Below are 17,023 nucleotides of genomic sequence, written 5' to 3' on the forward strand. Positions count from 1 at the left end.
AATTGATTGTCCATATTTTTGTCCCTCGCCTTTCGAAGAAAGCAGGGGACTATTAAAATGTGTTCGTCTTTCTGTCCGTTCGTTGTAGATAAATCATATAGGAGTATCCCCGGCAACAAACTTCACAACACTGTATTAGTTAATAAAAATGTATTCCAGAAGAAAGCAGGGGATTATTAAAATGGGTTTGTCCGGCTGTCCGTCTGTCTGTCTGTCTGCCCGTCACACTTTTTGGGACACAATAACTCTCCTTCTAATTAGGCTAGAAACTTGGTCAATGCCTTTGCGGAAAATTTCAGTCAAATTGATCTACTCTGAACCGAGATTTTAGCGATTGAATTTTCGACCTAGCTTCGATCATCATTATTAAAGTCGGTGCAATAAAAAACACAGTTTTGATTATTCATTTCATGATTAAATCATGAATGGAAGTCAAACAGCAAATCAGAACCTAATCTTGCATTATATCAATACCTTGACTTAGTTCGATGATGAGAATTGTCTGCTTAGGCTAAGGAGCAATAAGCATTTTGATTGGTCAAGACTTTGGAACATAACAACTATGCTTGAGGTAAAATGTTTAAACTTGATGAAGATGTTCAGTTCAGGGATTAACATTTCGAGCTAAAGCTAAGCAGAGCTAAGCAATTTCATTGGTCGATGCTTTGGGACAAGATAACTTTGATTCTATCTGATAAGAGTGTGATGAAACTTAGTGTATAGTTGATAATCAGCTTGATTGCTTGAGACTTTTGAAAAAAATAAATGTGCTATGAATTAATATGTGTCATCTATTTTTGGGGGGATTTCGGCGAGGGACATCAGCCACACTGTTGGCTTGTTTAAAAAGTTATCTGCTTGAACTCTCCCCTATGTAAATTTTGTTGTTGGTGTTTAATGGATTTTAAACTAGCAGTCTCGGAAATTACATTGCATTTCATTAAAATATTGAAACAGAATACCAGAAGCTGTATTTTACGTGTAATAAAGCAGATAGCAGAAAACTGTCTAAGGAGGAAATGGGATGTGCAAAAGTTGACTATTGCCACAACTCCAAAATAAAATTAAAGCAATTGCGATTGCTACATATAACAACACATGATCTCATCATCATACTATAATACAGTAACAGTCATTGAAATTAACAATACGTCATTTGCATTTTTCGATAAAATATCAAAATTATCACAGCTTAATCCACGCTCTCTAATATGTACTCAGATTATTTAATATTTAAGAAAACAAAATTAAAATACCAATGCTAGATAATCTCCAGGTTGTGAAGTAGAGGACCTTTCTACTTCACTTTCATTTATTTTTATATGGTATATCTATTTCTTGTTAATATTTTGATCTTGTCGTAAAACAACTTGAATATAGTATTAGGTATTAATGGAGCAAAAACATTGATTCCTTTCATCTTTATCATCATTTTGTCTCCTTAAAGTATGTTCATGATTCTACATTGATTGGACACACAGTTCTATATATAGCATAATTTTCATCTTGAGGACATAATTAACATGAAAATCTTTATACAAGAAACTTGTTGAAGGCTTCAGATTTGATCTCCTTACGTATTTCCACTAATAAAAGATTAGGTCACTGTCCTGTTGAATGGAATCGGAAATCAATGCATAATATTGGACAGAGTGTCAGTGTTGTATAATTCTCATTATTGTATTCTATTTTAAACTTGAAACTAATTGTTTAATTAGCCTCCCATCATCTCATTCACAAAGAAATAACAAAATTATTAATTTTTCCAATAAATTTCATTCATGTAAATAGATTATTGGTGATACTTCAGTCACCTCAAGTATCCACAAATACAAAGGTTGTTTGTACAATATAGCTGTATCACTCAGTTTTAAGCGTATTAATCTATAATTTATGTAGCCCTAAAATGTTACTAGGGTACAATAATCAAAACGATCCAATTTATCAAGATGTTAAAGGTGTATGATTTATTTTCAGAAATGGCCAATCTTAATTAAAATCAAATGTTATGTTCAATCTGTTTTATTTTGATGTCATTCCATTAACACAAAAACATGTTTAAGTAAAGAATATGAAATGGGGTCCTACCAATCTGCTCCGACTGAGCTAATGGAGAAGGGCATATGCTATACACTGGCACTACGACCTACTCTTGTATAGAATTCCAACAGCCAAGTGATCTTTTACCTGCACGGTGACAAGCTGTTTTGGCCAACACTGGCATCGAACACAGAACATCCAGGTTGGCTAGCACATCTTACTCACGAAGTCGCTGTGGCACACGCACAGAAATATTCGGCCTTGATAAGTTGGCCAATCAAATGTCTTGATAATCGAAGCTTTTCAAATGATTTTGAAGAATTTTGTTTATCACCTGTTTTGATTAAATCTGCAAATCAGTGAACATGCACTATAAAATTTTGTTTTTTTATATGCCTACATTGAAATGTGGGCGAATATTGTCGCCACCCCTGTCTGTCAGTCGGTCCGGTGTAGAGGTTAAAGTTAATATTTGATTAACTTTAAATTTATACACAGTGTCGAAGGTCATGAGACGAAGAAGCCTTGATTTTCAACAATTTTTGAAAATTACTTCCAGAGTTATGGAACTTAATCTTGGGGATGCTCTACAGGCTAAAGTTTATTTCACTCGCAATGGAGCAATTTGAATGAATGAAATTTTCAATGAATTCATTTTGCATTACCTATTTTCGACCTATTATAGTAAGAATGGCAAGCTCTTAATCTAAATCTTACATAATGTATCTTTAATATCCGACTGACTTTAAATTTATACACAGTGTTAATGGTCATGAAAAAGAAGCCTAGTGATTTTAAAAAATTTCTGATAATTACTGCTAGAGTTATGGCCCTTTATCTCTTTGAAAAATCTTGTGGACGTTCTAGGGGCTAAAGTTAATATCTGATTGTCTTGCAATTTATACACATTGTTTAAGGTTCTGAGATGAAGAACGCTATTAATTGTCAACGATTGCCAATAATTACTGTTAGATTAAAGCAGCGTTCACACAATACAACCAATCCATACAATGGTCCGGTGCAACATATCGTACAGCTGTTTACATGATACAATGGTTCTATTCGTTGTATGGGAATAGTTGTTCCTTCTTAGTAACTAAATAAAATGGCTGCAGTAGACCTCAGGGCAACATTTCTCATCCCGTCTTTGTGTAGTTTGGATGCAGCAGGTTCCACAAAGTCCATGCTTCATATATAGAGTTATTAGATATTTTAATTCAGTCGCAGATTGGTTTAGGTCCATTTTAGAGAATGTCAAAGTACTTAAAGCGACAGAAGAAGGTATGTTTAATAAATATTAGAAGGAATTCTGGTTGCCAAGTCAGTTGTACACTGTATGATATTGTCTAATATAACACAATTTGATTGGCTATTGCATTAGTCCGTAGGATGAAAATATCCTATCCATACAACAAGCTCTTGATCCAACCATTTGTCTGATGAGTTAGTTGGATGCGTCCGTTGCATCTAACGGTTGTATTGATTGGTTGCATTGTGTAAACACTGCTTTACAGCCCATGATCACTTTCAAATGAGACGATGAGACGAAGCATCCTATTGATTTTCAGTGATTTCGGATAATTACTTCCAGAGTTATGGCCATTGATATTAAATGTTTTATATACTAAATATTAATTTAAGGCAGAACTAGAAGCCAAACAAATTCTAATGATTTCTGATAATTACTTGATAGGTTGTTACTAGTAATCAGATTTTAATGTGTTGTAATGTTTTCATTACTGACAAAAGAAAAACTTTGCAATAAGCCTTGTTGACTGCTGGACGACTTAGTTGCTGTGGGCATATGTTTCATTGCCTGGCAACCTATAATTAGGTCAAGTAGAGATAGAGTAAACATATATAAAACCTAACTTTAATCAGCCTGCCAAAATGACTTAAATTTTATAAACGTAAACTATAGATATAGAATAAACAGCTGCTTCTATTCTGAATGGTAATCTTTGGGGGAGGGTGGCTAATGAGCAAGTTTGGGCCCTGTTTCACAAAAACTTAAACTAAAATCATTAAAATAGATTTTAACTAAAATCAAAATTAAATTTTAAGCGTTTCACGAAGATTGATTTAACTTAAAATGCAATTTTAATAGATTTTAGTTAAAATTGCTTGTGCTCGCGCAGTGCACAATTCTGGTGAGGTCACGACATAGGGTGTGAGCGTACACGCTTCGGAACTGAAAACTGTTGCCAGGTTGAACTAACCGTTACAATACCAATGAGGGGGGTTGCATACGTTCTAACAATGTCTGCACATGGTCAGTCAATCGCAGAGAGATGAAATAAATACGTTTATTGCGTGTTTTTTGTTTTGAAATGTATCAGTTGGTTGGCCTTGAACTTGCATGTCGCTTTCGTGACCTTGGCATTTGATTTATTCGCAGGCTTCAATGGAAATAATGCGTAGGCCTATCGATAAACTAAATCGCTTGAATTTCGTGGTTTTATGGTATTTTGGATAACAGAAACTACTGAGAAATTATCACAAACATGTGATATTTCTGACTCAAACGATTAATCTAGACTAAACTATTGTCGATTTTTAAAAGTATTTAATAACTTTTAAATTAATTCACGAAATAACCAATGTTCCGGCAATGCCTAGATTTGAAATGTCAGTCCCATGGCCCCTTTCAATAATAATTTGAAAATGCCAAAGTGCCACACTCCTTATTGGATAATGCCTATCTATTCCCAATATAAAATACCCTTGGCTCCTATAAATCATCATAACTCCAAAGCCATAAATACTTTGCATACTTCCCCCCTTGTCAATGATGCAGGACGGAGGGCCTGACAAAGACAGCTGTCTAGTCCTTCGGATGAGACGAAAAACCAAGGTCCCGTGTATATATTGGAATGCACGTAAAAGATCCCCTGGCAGTTGGAATTCAATATATGGGTAGGCGATAGTGCCGCTGCCATGGCAAAATTTCCCTCATAGCACACTGTATGGCGTATGCCCGTCTTCATTAGCCCAGTATAGGAGCAGAACAGTAGGACGTTAAACCCCATTTCATTTCATTTTCATTTCATTTACTTTGCACATGGCGTATCTAGTATTATAGGACTGACAGGGTTTCGATTCCCCGGTTGTACGTCCAACCTCTTGGGTTTTCTCCGGGACCCCCGGTGTCCTCACACTACTAAAGACCCCTACGCCCAAGCAAATTATTCAAATAAAATTGAACCATGTGTTAGTCCCGAAAAGCCTTCCTCTCTCTCTCTCTCTCTCTCTCTCTCTCTCTCTCTCTCATTTTAAACTTTTAATAATTTGAAAATAATATTATTTATACTTGAATCATGGTAATATATAAAACAGTAACAAAGAGTTTTGAGGGTTTTTTTTGTTCTTGAGGTTTTAATTTGGGGCGTCATCTAATTGCTTATATTGCCTTACAATAAAATAAACAGGTGGGCCGCAGCTATATATTTCCCATGCAATGAAAAAAAAAAAATGAATGAGAATTATTTTTGTGAATGATAGTATGTTTAAATTATACAACCCGGGCCATTGGCAATATTATCATCATTCCAAATATATCCATATGTCACAATAGATCCCACAACGTAGCTCTAATCAATGTTTGTTAATGTCGTGATTTTAAGTTAGGAGAGGGTGATGGCTGTCCTAAGTTAAAATTGATTTTAGTTAAAATTGTCCCTAAAATAGCTTTATGAAACGCCACTATTTTAAGTTAAGATAGAATTTTAACTTACAATATTATTTTAGTAGATTTTATCTAAAATGCTTAAAATCGTTTTGTGAAACGCATCTATCTTAAGTTAGGATGGAATTTTAGTTTAAGACGATTTTAAGGAGATTTAAGTTTTTGTGAAACAGGGCCCTGGTTTCTATGCAATGAAAGTAGATCGTTACGTCATTTGCTCAGTAGACGAGTGCACGTAGACTTACGTCTCAGAGCTTGGTTTTTAATAGAACCCAATTACACAACGTAAATAGCAGATACACGTCACTCCAGACTTATTTTATTGAACCACCTTCTCAACAAAGCCTCCATTAATATAGCACCGTATTCAAAGAGATTGGAAGTCTATTTTCTTTTAACGAGAATGCCGTAAGAAGGTTCTATGTTAAGAATAAATGAGTTGAAATGTATGGAAGGGGAGTTACTTGTTTAATATATTTATGAAGAGGTATATTATATAGGCTAATGTTTTCTTTTTTTTGTACTATTTAACCATCATACTTAGTTTGATTTATGATGTGATATGTATATCTATAATCTGAAAAATGCAGTTATGATTCTAACATGTCATGATTTACAGCAATACAGATGACTAACAATTTAACAAAAACCTTTACATTCAACAATCTCAGGCCATCTGCAAAAAGCTCACCATAAGTTAAAATTACTCTCCTAAAAATATCCAACATAAGCGACTATAGTGGATCATGAGAAGGCAAAGGTGGAGATGTTACAAACCCTTCCATCTCAAGACCAGACACACGACAATATATGTATTTACACACCTTGGGATGTTATTTCCTTTGATCTCCCATGCATGTTATAAAACGTATCACTCTCTGATGACATCACAACAGGTTTACATCACTCTGCAATGACACAAATTCTTTTAACATTTTATTCACTTTTTTGTACAATGTTGTCAAACGATTTGGAAGACAAAATTTGCCAGGCCCATATTACTTAGTTTCTTCATCTGACCAAATTCTGGATTATGTAGTATATCCATATCAGTTTTATTCCTAATCTGTAAATCTAAAACTATTCCCATAACTATTTTGCTTACTTCCGAGACGAATCTAGACATCCAAAAAATAAGATCTTATATCCTCATATCTTCCAGCGCACACAGGAGTTTTCGCTCACGATCGTGTTTATTATCACGCCAGACTGACCAACTTTTAAAAAAGTTTACAGCCCACTGATTTCTGCGTAAAGTATTTATGGGCACGGTATTGTTGGCACATTCACTGACGACTTGTCACTGGAAATTGAAAAGCGTTTATCATTTGTATCTCCCAATCCAAAATATCGAGTACCTTAAATCCTTGTTAAATATTTTCTGCATAAATTCTGTACTTTGACTAGCTTTAAATAATTCTTTGTCAGAATCTACGTTTTCTTTTTCAACCATATTTTCTACAAACTGACTTGCTCGGATCAGTTTGTCGTCCGAATCGATTGACAACGTTGTACAAAATGAATGCCAGTTTGTGAACACATGGTTACTAAAATGTGTAATGCACGTGCAACTTTAACCGATATGGGCTAAACCATTGTCTTATATTAGATGAAATCATTTAGGATAGATTTAACATTGATGTCGGTGTGTAAGACAAATATTACCCTAATACCCTCGGTCGATATGTGAAATAACCCACGGCCTCTGGCCTTGGGTTATTTCACATATCAACCCTTGGTTAGGGTCATATTTTTCTCGTAAATACAAAGGCCCAATTTTATAATTTCATTATTTTACTTTTATTTTTTATCCAGTTTTAACATGAAACAAGTAAGAAAATAAGCGAGAATACTTGTCAGCTCTGATATTTTAATTGATCAATCAGAGTGGGATTTCCGTATAAATGAAATGGGGTTTCACGTCCTACTGTTCTGCTCCGAACTGGGCTAATGAAGACGGGCATACGCCATACAGTGTGCTATGAAGGAAATTTTGCCTGGACAGCAGCACAATTCTTATATCGAAATTTCTGTATAAAAGAGGGGTACCCATAAAATGAATCTAGAGAATCCATATATGAAAGGTTCCAACTTACTTCTTTTCTATCTATGAAATTTATTTAGTTTGTAAACATGGAACCCGATCCATGATAGTTTGAGATAAATGAAGTCTTCATTTGGAAGCATACCACCATTAATTTCCCCATTGACTTCAATGTTAATTCTGGCCTCTTTGCCCGGTTCCAACTTTTCCCCAAATTTTCGTTGGGCTGAATGCTTGTCACTACAGACAGAGAAACAAATGGTCATGTCTTTGCACCAAAATTTGTATGAGGTTGACCATCAAAAACATGTAACTATTTGCGTACATATCACCGTAACCATCCTTCTGCCTCTTAATCATGAAATTATTTACCAAAAGGGGGCAGAATGTGTTAATTCAAACCCTCTATACCATTCTATACAAAAAAATCAACAAAAATGGGATGGAAAAGGGGAGAAAATAGACAGAAAGAGAATTGCTATAAATAGACAAACTACAATTTGTGGGTACTGAGATGGTGAAATTTAATGGTGGTCTGCCTCCATTTGAATTTGGCTATGTCCTATGAGAGGTTGAACAGGATTTAATAGAATATCATTGAGATTAGATTTTTATTGTACTTTGGAATTTACAAGAGTTCTCTACATATTTCTGATATGCATTTAAAAAATCATTTGGATTTGAATCTACATGGATTTTTTTAAATGTTAATTATCTTTTGCCTCCAATGTAAGGCCTGTAACTGTTTTAAACTCACAAACAATATTAATCTCTACCATGTTTCATTCCACTATGGCAAATTCTACTACGATCTGTTTGAAATTTATGTGCATTATTTAAATTAGTAAATCGGAGAAGCCTTTTGATTTCAACAATTTACATTAAAAATAACTTCTGGGGTTATAGTTATGGCCCTTGTTTCACTTAGTAGAACCTTGTGAATTCTCAAACAACAAACATTATCATCTGATCTGCTTAAAATTGATATCTGTGTCTTGTCTTGTAAATTATGCCATTATCTACAACAGAATAAATATGTGACAACCCTTGATTACTGCAGAGGTGGTATAGCTGCCCTTGGCATGTGTTTTGTTGTGTGGCAACCTATCTTTATTTTAGAGCAATCAATCTGTTCATTCAGTAAATCGCTGCCAAATTTGTGGGTGAGACTGTAATTGCTTTATTTTTAAAGACCTAACTTAAAACTGAATTAACAGTTTAATTGTTTCCTCCCACTGCTAAAGGTCCCTATGCGCAAGCGGATTATTGAAATAAAATTGAACAATATGTTAGTCTCTAAATGACGTCGAATGAACGTTAAACCCCATTTCCCTCCCTCTCTGTAGCTTTCAAACAAATACATTGTAAATTATTCTAATTAATGACCATATAATATAGCTGCTTGGGATGTATAACGATTGGTTGCCAAACTAATATTATTATCCTATATATAATTGTCTAGTCTGTAACATGTTATTATATATAACCTTGTATGATTCTTCTTGTCATAAAATTCTATAAGATTTGTGGCAGACTTATCTCACAAACATTATTATTTAAAAAGATACAGTACTTGCTCCTGTTTTTTTTTTCTAAAAGTAGATATTTATGGTATTACCTCTTCTATTATTCAGGACCCCCACGACCACATCGTTGGGTAGAAACATACACTATCAAACCAGTATTATGTGGTGACTGTAAGTACAAATAATTCTTATTCCCAATTTTAAAGATATACTGAAACCACACATTTTGAAATAATTTTAGCCAAAATTTCGGAAAATTGTTTGAATGAAAACATTGTATACAATTTTGACAGTTGTGAGCTGGTATGTAATCCTGTGTCAGTAGTGTAGACTCTAAAGAGCTCTTTCCCCAAGATAGGGAAAACAGGGTGACATGATTATCAATTCTAATTTAATAGGCAGATCTGGTTGCTCAGTGTTATAGCGGCTGTCTCTAAGGTTCACAAAAATTTAATAACAATATCAACAACAATCATAATATAACATGAACTTTATGTCGCTCAGTGTTATAGCCCCCCCCCCCCCCCCCGATCCACTTCAGATTATAAGCTTTTATTATTTTGTCTTTGTTTTATTGTGAAGTTGTTCTTCATTCATCATTGTCTGATAGACCAGTAATGGCTGGTACTGTTAAAGGCTCAATACCACTTTTGTTGTAACTGAATAATATGTCAAAATCTTTATTCTGGTCAACAAATTGTACTATTTTACAATATTCCAATTAATTGATGATACAAATTATATCTTAACACACCTAATTTAAAAAATTGGAAAAATTCAACTAAATGATTTGAAAAGCCTGGCATAAGCTTTTCAAATGTGACTTGGATTTAAAAATATTTTTGACCCATCTGGACAAGTAAAATAGGATTTAATGGATAATTTACACAACAGGTAGGACACTAACACATCTAGTACTTAGAATAAGGCTTTTTTTTATTTTCTGGAGCTGTCAAGCCAGCAAGAGTGTTATTGTCCCTTTAAGCTATACATTAGACAATTTAGTGGATAAACGTATATACATTTTATTAGAATGGCTGCGGTGACTATGGTAGGGTTTAAGGTAGATTATAGAGATTCCAGTAGTACAACCTGTATGTAGAGAATGTAATTTATATAAGACAAGTTTAGCTTTACCTGTCAGTTTTATTCTACTTATATTCATCTGACACTTGGCTCAATCTCCATAATTACCTTCTTTCAATGTTTACTCTAACAGTTCATTAGTTTAAGTCTGGTTGCTGACCAACTGATGGCTGACCCCAAGCCTTCTATAGGTTATCACCCTTCCACTCTACTGTGATACAAATACTCCGCAATTAATCACTGGTGCAATAGAAAAATCTACTTTCATCAGTTAGAAATCACAATTTGCAAGGGAGGTAATGTCATCATTCTGGCCTTGAATTTTTTTATTATTTGATGTTTTGGTCACATCTTTAAACTTTGCCTTCATTTGGTCAAATCGATAATTATCTAATCTGATGTAGATAATGTAATATCTTATCTTCTTATCTAAAGTAGTTTATATCATTGTCTAGATGAGATAAGTTAAGTATTATAAATACACAGAGATAAATATTTATTAATACCCCAACCAAGTACAATACTAAGTTGCAATGTGCGATCAAATACAGTAAAAACGCCTAGAGTAGAAAAACTAGGATTTCTCTCCATCCTTCTGGCATTTTTAACTTTCTCATAATTGATTGAAATTTGGTACACTGATTAAGTTCCTGTTTGCTGGAATTCCATTATTTTTTTCAGAATTATTTTAGGATAAACTTTGAGGTATTTCATTAAAGGTTGGTACACTGCTGTTAAAAACAAGGTTGTGTTTCCTCAGAATTCAATTAAATTTTGACTGAATTATGGCCCATTGCTGACTTATAATCAGTGAAAATTCTGTTCCCAGAAGGGAAATTTAGTACACTGTTTTACATATTAGAGTTACAGACCAATTCAGAGAAAATCTTGTTTGACAGAATTTATTCTGTCTATATGTATTTGAATTATGTATTCGCAGTATAAGCCTCTTGTAAAATTTATTGGGGGCAGTAGGGGACTTGTTGTGATTTATTTATGTGTGATGCAGTTAATGCTGCACATACTAATATAGATGCTGTGGGCTTATATTTCATTTTCTGGAAACCTATGTTTGGTTTTGATGAATCTACTAATACCATGTGTAGTAGTATTTGATTACTATAAGTATCATTATGACCCAAGTATTGATTCTGTATTAATGGAATTCTGACTGACTGTTTGACCTGCCCATCTACTGACCAGTATATGACCTATAGGCAAACTAAACTAGCCAACATTTTCCCATACTACCACCTTAGCAACCATTACCACAATGAACACCTTACAGTCAAATAAATACAAGATCAATAGACAGGCCATGTTCTACATATTAAACATGTATGTAGTCAAGAACACTGCTTTTAGTAAGGGGTTCAAAAGTTCAACCTTCCATTTACAAGTTCTTGAAGAGTGCCATTTGGTGTGGCTCACATGTTCAGGTCTTGAGCAAATTGTCTTCACATAAAGAAGAATTAAAATTTGGACAATGGAAGAAAATAGATTTATTGACCAAATTTATCAATTTTTGATAAGCTTGCAATGTGAATTGAATACATTGCATATTGATAATGTCTTAACAGGCTCTTGATGTAGTATTTGATTCAAGTTGTAGGCAGATAATAATTGGTCAGATCTTCTAGTCTTTTCTTTTGTAAAGATGTCCTCACCTTAATAAGTAGTCTCTATGTATGGATTATTATTGTTGTTAATACCTGATAAATAGTTAGAAATAAATGTGTAGGTGTATCCATATTGAAATATTTTTACCATATAATAAAAAAAACACACTCCAGGTATTCCCCTTAAACTCTTTCAATCGTTAACTTTGTTACTTCTTCTTAATATCATATGCCACAATACATATCAAATATTGGTAGATTTAGATATCAATGTGCATTGTTTAATAATCACATTTTAAATCCTGTATTTTAAGTGACTTTAAGATGAAATGGGAATGTTTGATATCCCAAAATGACCTGTCAGAAATGACCTGTTAAATATATATATATGGATTTTTATTTATTGATTATATTATCACATATTAAAAAAATGTATTTAACCCACAGGTTGATTTCTTAATTTTAGGTAAATTGATACACCAAATATTTTTTAAATTGGTTAAAGATTTTTGATTTTGAAAACTTTCGCTTCTTATCTATATATTAAAAGTCTTACGAATTGAATTGCACTGTAGGAATTTAAAAAAAAAACACACAAAAACTAAAAGCAGAATCTTCTATATCAGAGTTCAAATCACATAAATCTACTTGCAACCACGCCCTTCTAAACATCTGAAGGGAGTAGAGAGATTTCCAGTCTACAAACCTACTGGCCTTTCATTGACCCCCAATTCTCGTAATCCATCAGTGTTAGTAGGTTCGGCCTCCAGCTGATTTTATTTTTTATAACAGCTCCCAATAGTACATACACAGGTCAGTACATAGACCAGTGGTCAGTTCAATGACCACCCATAACACCTATTAGGAGTTCAACAGAGGTAGATGTCCCTCTATTTTAACTTTCTATCAAAAAGGTTTTGGGTGTATAGATAAACTGCCAATATATATAACAAAAAAACGGTAATTCTTATCAATTATATATTGTTTTTGTAAATAAATTATCTAGTTTATGTTGAATCTTAGGTGAACCATAAAGCTATAGACCTGGGTATAAATTATATTCATTTTTACATTGAATTAATGTGTGTATGTACCAATTATGAGACTTTGGTATAAATGATACAACATCAGCTGCATGCAATTTGTAGAAAAGTAAGGAATATATTCTTAAGACATGATTTGAAGGGGGAAGTAACATTTAAATTGTAAAAATTATGAGGTTTATTAAAGAATTTCCTCATGAATGACCGTCCTCAAGTTATAAATAATGTTAATGGAAGTAAATTGTGTTGTTGTTTAAGTGAATTTTATTAAAAAGAATATTCTTCAGACAATTATTCTTATATTACTCATACAATATTTTTTGTCCCCCGCCTTTCGAAGAAAGCAGGGGACTATTAAAATGGGTTCGTCCGTCTGTCCGTCTGTCCGTCCGTCCGTCCGTCCGTCTGTCTGTCTGTCCGTCCGTCTGTCTGTCCGTCTGTCCGTCCGTCCGTCCGTCTGTCTGTCCGTCACACTTTTTGGGACACAATAACTCTCTTCCTAATTGAGCTAGAATGTTCAAACTTGGTGTATGTGTTTATTAGGTCAATGCCTTGATGGAGTTCGAAGATGAGCATTTTCCACTTAGGGTAAGCAGAGATAAGCAATTTGATTGGTTGATGCTTTGGGACACGATAACTCTCTTCCTAATTGGGCTAGAATGTTCAAACTTGGTGTATGTGTTGATTAGGTCAATGCCTTGATGGAGTTCGAAGATGAGCATTTTCCGCTTAGGGTAAGCAGAGATAAGCAATTTGATTGGTTGATGCTTTGGGACACGATAACTTTAGTTCTAATTAAGTGAGATTGATGAAACTTGGTGTATAGATTTATTATATGAATACCTTAACTAAGTTCGATAATGAACATTTTTTGCTGAGGGTAAGCAGAGTGATAAGCAATTTGATTGGTAGAAACTTTGGAACACAATAACTCTCCTTCTAATTGAGGTAGAATGTTCAAACTTGGCATAGGTGTCTATTAGGTGAATGTTTAAACTTGATGTATATGTAGATGTTCATTAGGTGAATGTCTTGACTGAGTTCAATAATTAACATTTCGAGCTGAAGCTAAGCAGAGCTAATCGATTTCATTTGTCGATGGTTTGGGACAAGATAATCTTGATTCTATCTGATAGAGAGTGATGAAACTTAGTGAAAAAAATAAATGTGCGATTAATTAATATGTGTCATCTATTTATTTTGCAATTTCGGCGGGGGACATCAGCCTCACTGTTGGCTTGTTATTCATTTGTTTTTTTCTCACAATATTCATATGAGAAGGGTAGTTTTTTTATACAGTAAACTTCGCATAAGTCGGATCTAAATGGACTGACCAATTTTATCCGAGTTACACGAAGATCCGAGTTAGCCGAAGACCTAGTTCGGCTCTGAATGTAGGTCTCATTATCGCCCTGTACTATCAGGAACTGTCTTATTGAATCCTTGTCGAAATAAAATCGGTGCCAAGTAAATTTTACTGGGCAACTTTTTACTGCTAAACGGTCGTGTGTCAGTCTCTGTGAACGCCTGAACAATATAAAGCAACATTTTAGTGAGAAAATAAGACCTCGCTAGAGTCAGCATGTGCAACACAACATGCTGTTAAAAATGTGTGACCTTCTACTAAACGGCTTTGGCGGATGCCATTGAGGTCTAGATGTGGGGTGGCCATATGAGACGAAACGAAATTTAGGTAAGCTGGGGTGGGGGGGAATTAGAATCGTTGAAAAGCTGAGAAACTTCAGTCAATTATTGCTTTGCCTCGCCCAATTACAATCAATTTTTTCAAAGATTCCAATATTGTTTCGTCTTATATTGTTGAGTTGCGCAAATTTGTGCGCTGTCCTGTATTTGGATTTCAATGGCGTCAGCCAGGCTGTTTGGCGGAGGGGAATGTATTTTTAACAGCATGTTGTGAACATACTGCCGATCAGATGGAATTAGATCAAATGGACCAAACATTTTGATCTGAGTTGAGCGAAGAAAAACGTGCAGGATCAAAGGGTCCAAACGATTTTATCCGAGTGAGCGAAGATCCGACTTATACGAATCCGACTTATGTGAGGTTTACTGTAGTTGCAAATAATTGATGAAATGAGACATGAGTGACTGTCTTATGTCCATGGGTATCTTCAAGCCAAGGCTAAACATTTGGCAAACATGTTTTGTAAGTTTCTTTGGGCAAGAGTAAAATTATCAGTGGAGACACTCCAACCTGTTCCGAATTAACCTGTATCATATTACTTTTTAAGTATTATCCAGATTAAAGGTCTATTAGACCAAGATATCTCATTGAAAATTGAAGTCAGTTGGCAATGGAGCTATTACAAAGCCTGATTCATCTTTTAATATTTTCTTTAATTTTCAATGGAAACAGTAAAATATATCTGTGTTTCCTTCATTAATCTGTTTTAATAACCATGACCATAATATTATATATTGTAGTCAATGTTATTGAACTAGATTAATGAAGGAAACCATTTGTCCAGTTACTGACAATCCTATTTGATATAAGATAGCCCATTGGCTTTGATTAATTTATTTATAGAGAATAAATTGTTTTTAAAAGAGATTTAATGACAGAACATGGAATGTATTATTGATTATTTTGTATTGGTCAGCTGATTAATAAAGAGATATGACCCTAGTAAATGACCAGTGTGCAAATTATTGATTATTGTCATGGAGTTCAAGGACACAGTAGAATTATCCAGATGAAGGACTGTCCTGGTTGTCTATTCTATAACAAATAGAATAATTCTACCATAAAACATTAATAATAAACTCAAACATAATCTTTTACTTGTACTTGTGCATACTGGTACAACAATATTCGTAACAAGCATTTATTGCAATTATTTATTGCAATTTACAAGGAACAGGTTGAATACGCTTGGTATTCTTCTTTTTCTTGGGATGACACTCTTTTAAAGATACATTATGGGAGATTTTAATAGAGAGTTGGCCATTCTTGCTATAACAGTTCAAAAATAGATGATGAAAGAAGAATATATTGAAAATTTCAGTCAAATTACTTTATTCTGAACCAAGTTATCACCATGTAATTTTTGACTAGAAATAGGAGTCAACTCTCTCTTCACCGTCTCCGAGAATGGCTGATCGTTTGATTGACAGGCGTTAACTCCACCTACATAATCACGATTATCAAGTAATGTTTTCAATGGCTGTGGTACCGTTAGCCTATTCGGTTTGAGACGGGGTTGCAATTCAATTCGTAAGACTTTTAATATATAGATAAGAAGCGAAAGTTTGAAAGGAATGGACCAAATCAATGAGGCATAATTATAGCCGACTTCATGTAAGCCTGCGTGTACTCTTGTACTGTAACTGGTAGGCTTATGTAACTACCGAAGCAGACAAATAGGAAACAGTGATCCAATGGGGCTGCAATTCAACTGGGGTGATATTAGCTGGGATGGTTATCAATTTCCATAATTTTTCTGTAAATGCAAGTGACAAAAGAGCGTATAATACCGACATCCAAACTCTCATTTTAACCACAACTAAACATAATATCAAGGCCGTACATATTGAACTTTTAATCAAACTGACTGACATGTGGCCTCGCTTCGTACACTCTATCATTTAGCCTCGATCTAAAATTTCCGGGAGTATGACGTCAACATAATGGTTAATCTCTGCTTACGACGCCATTTAAAAATTTAATCAATCGATGAAATCCTGTTTAAATCCAAGCCGAATCTAAGCCATCCGTTGGTCTACAGAGTTGATTTTGTGCTTGTTGTGTAAATAAAGATCTAATTTATAATTTCTGTGACATCTGAAGCCTAAATAAAGACTTGCAATAATCAGATTTAGCTCTTGCATAATGTATGTTTAAAAATAAGCTGAAGGCTCGACCAGTTTGAATACAATCAACATAAAAGTTTACTTGCTTGTCCTGTGGACAAGCGTGCATTGATTGACAGAATTTGATTTTTGATGTCACAATTCCAAGA

At 34.1% G+C, this 17,023-nt stretch overlaps 1 protein-coding gene across 2 annotated transcripts in view; it reads left to right on the forward strand.

Annotated features, from left to right (window-relative positions):
* LOC126818331 (phosphatidylinositol 3-kinase regulatory subunit gamma) overlaps positions 1-17,023 on the forward strand; it is a 112,909-nt gene that overhangs the window by 62,021 nt on the left and 33,865 nt on the right. Inside the window, exon 4 of one of the 2 annotated variants that reach the window (XM_050545670.2) lies at positions 9,404-9,466. The exons of the other annotated variant lie outside the window; for it this stretch is intronic. Coding sequence (XP_050401627.1) covers positions 9,404-9,466 — 63 coding nt within the window. The remainder of the gene's footprint in view (positions 1-9,403; positions 9,467-17,023) is intronic. 2 annotated transcript variants of the gene reach the window in all.

Source organism: Patella vulgata, chromosome 4 (assembly GCF_932274485.2).
Source record: "Patella vulgata chromosome 4, xgPatVulg1.2, whole genome shotgun sequence".
NCBI classification, from domain to species: Eukaryota; Metazoa; Mollusca; class Gastropoda; family Patellidae; genus Patella; species Patella vulgata.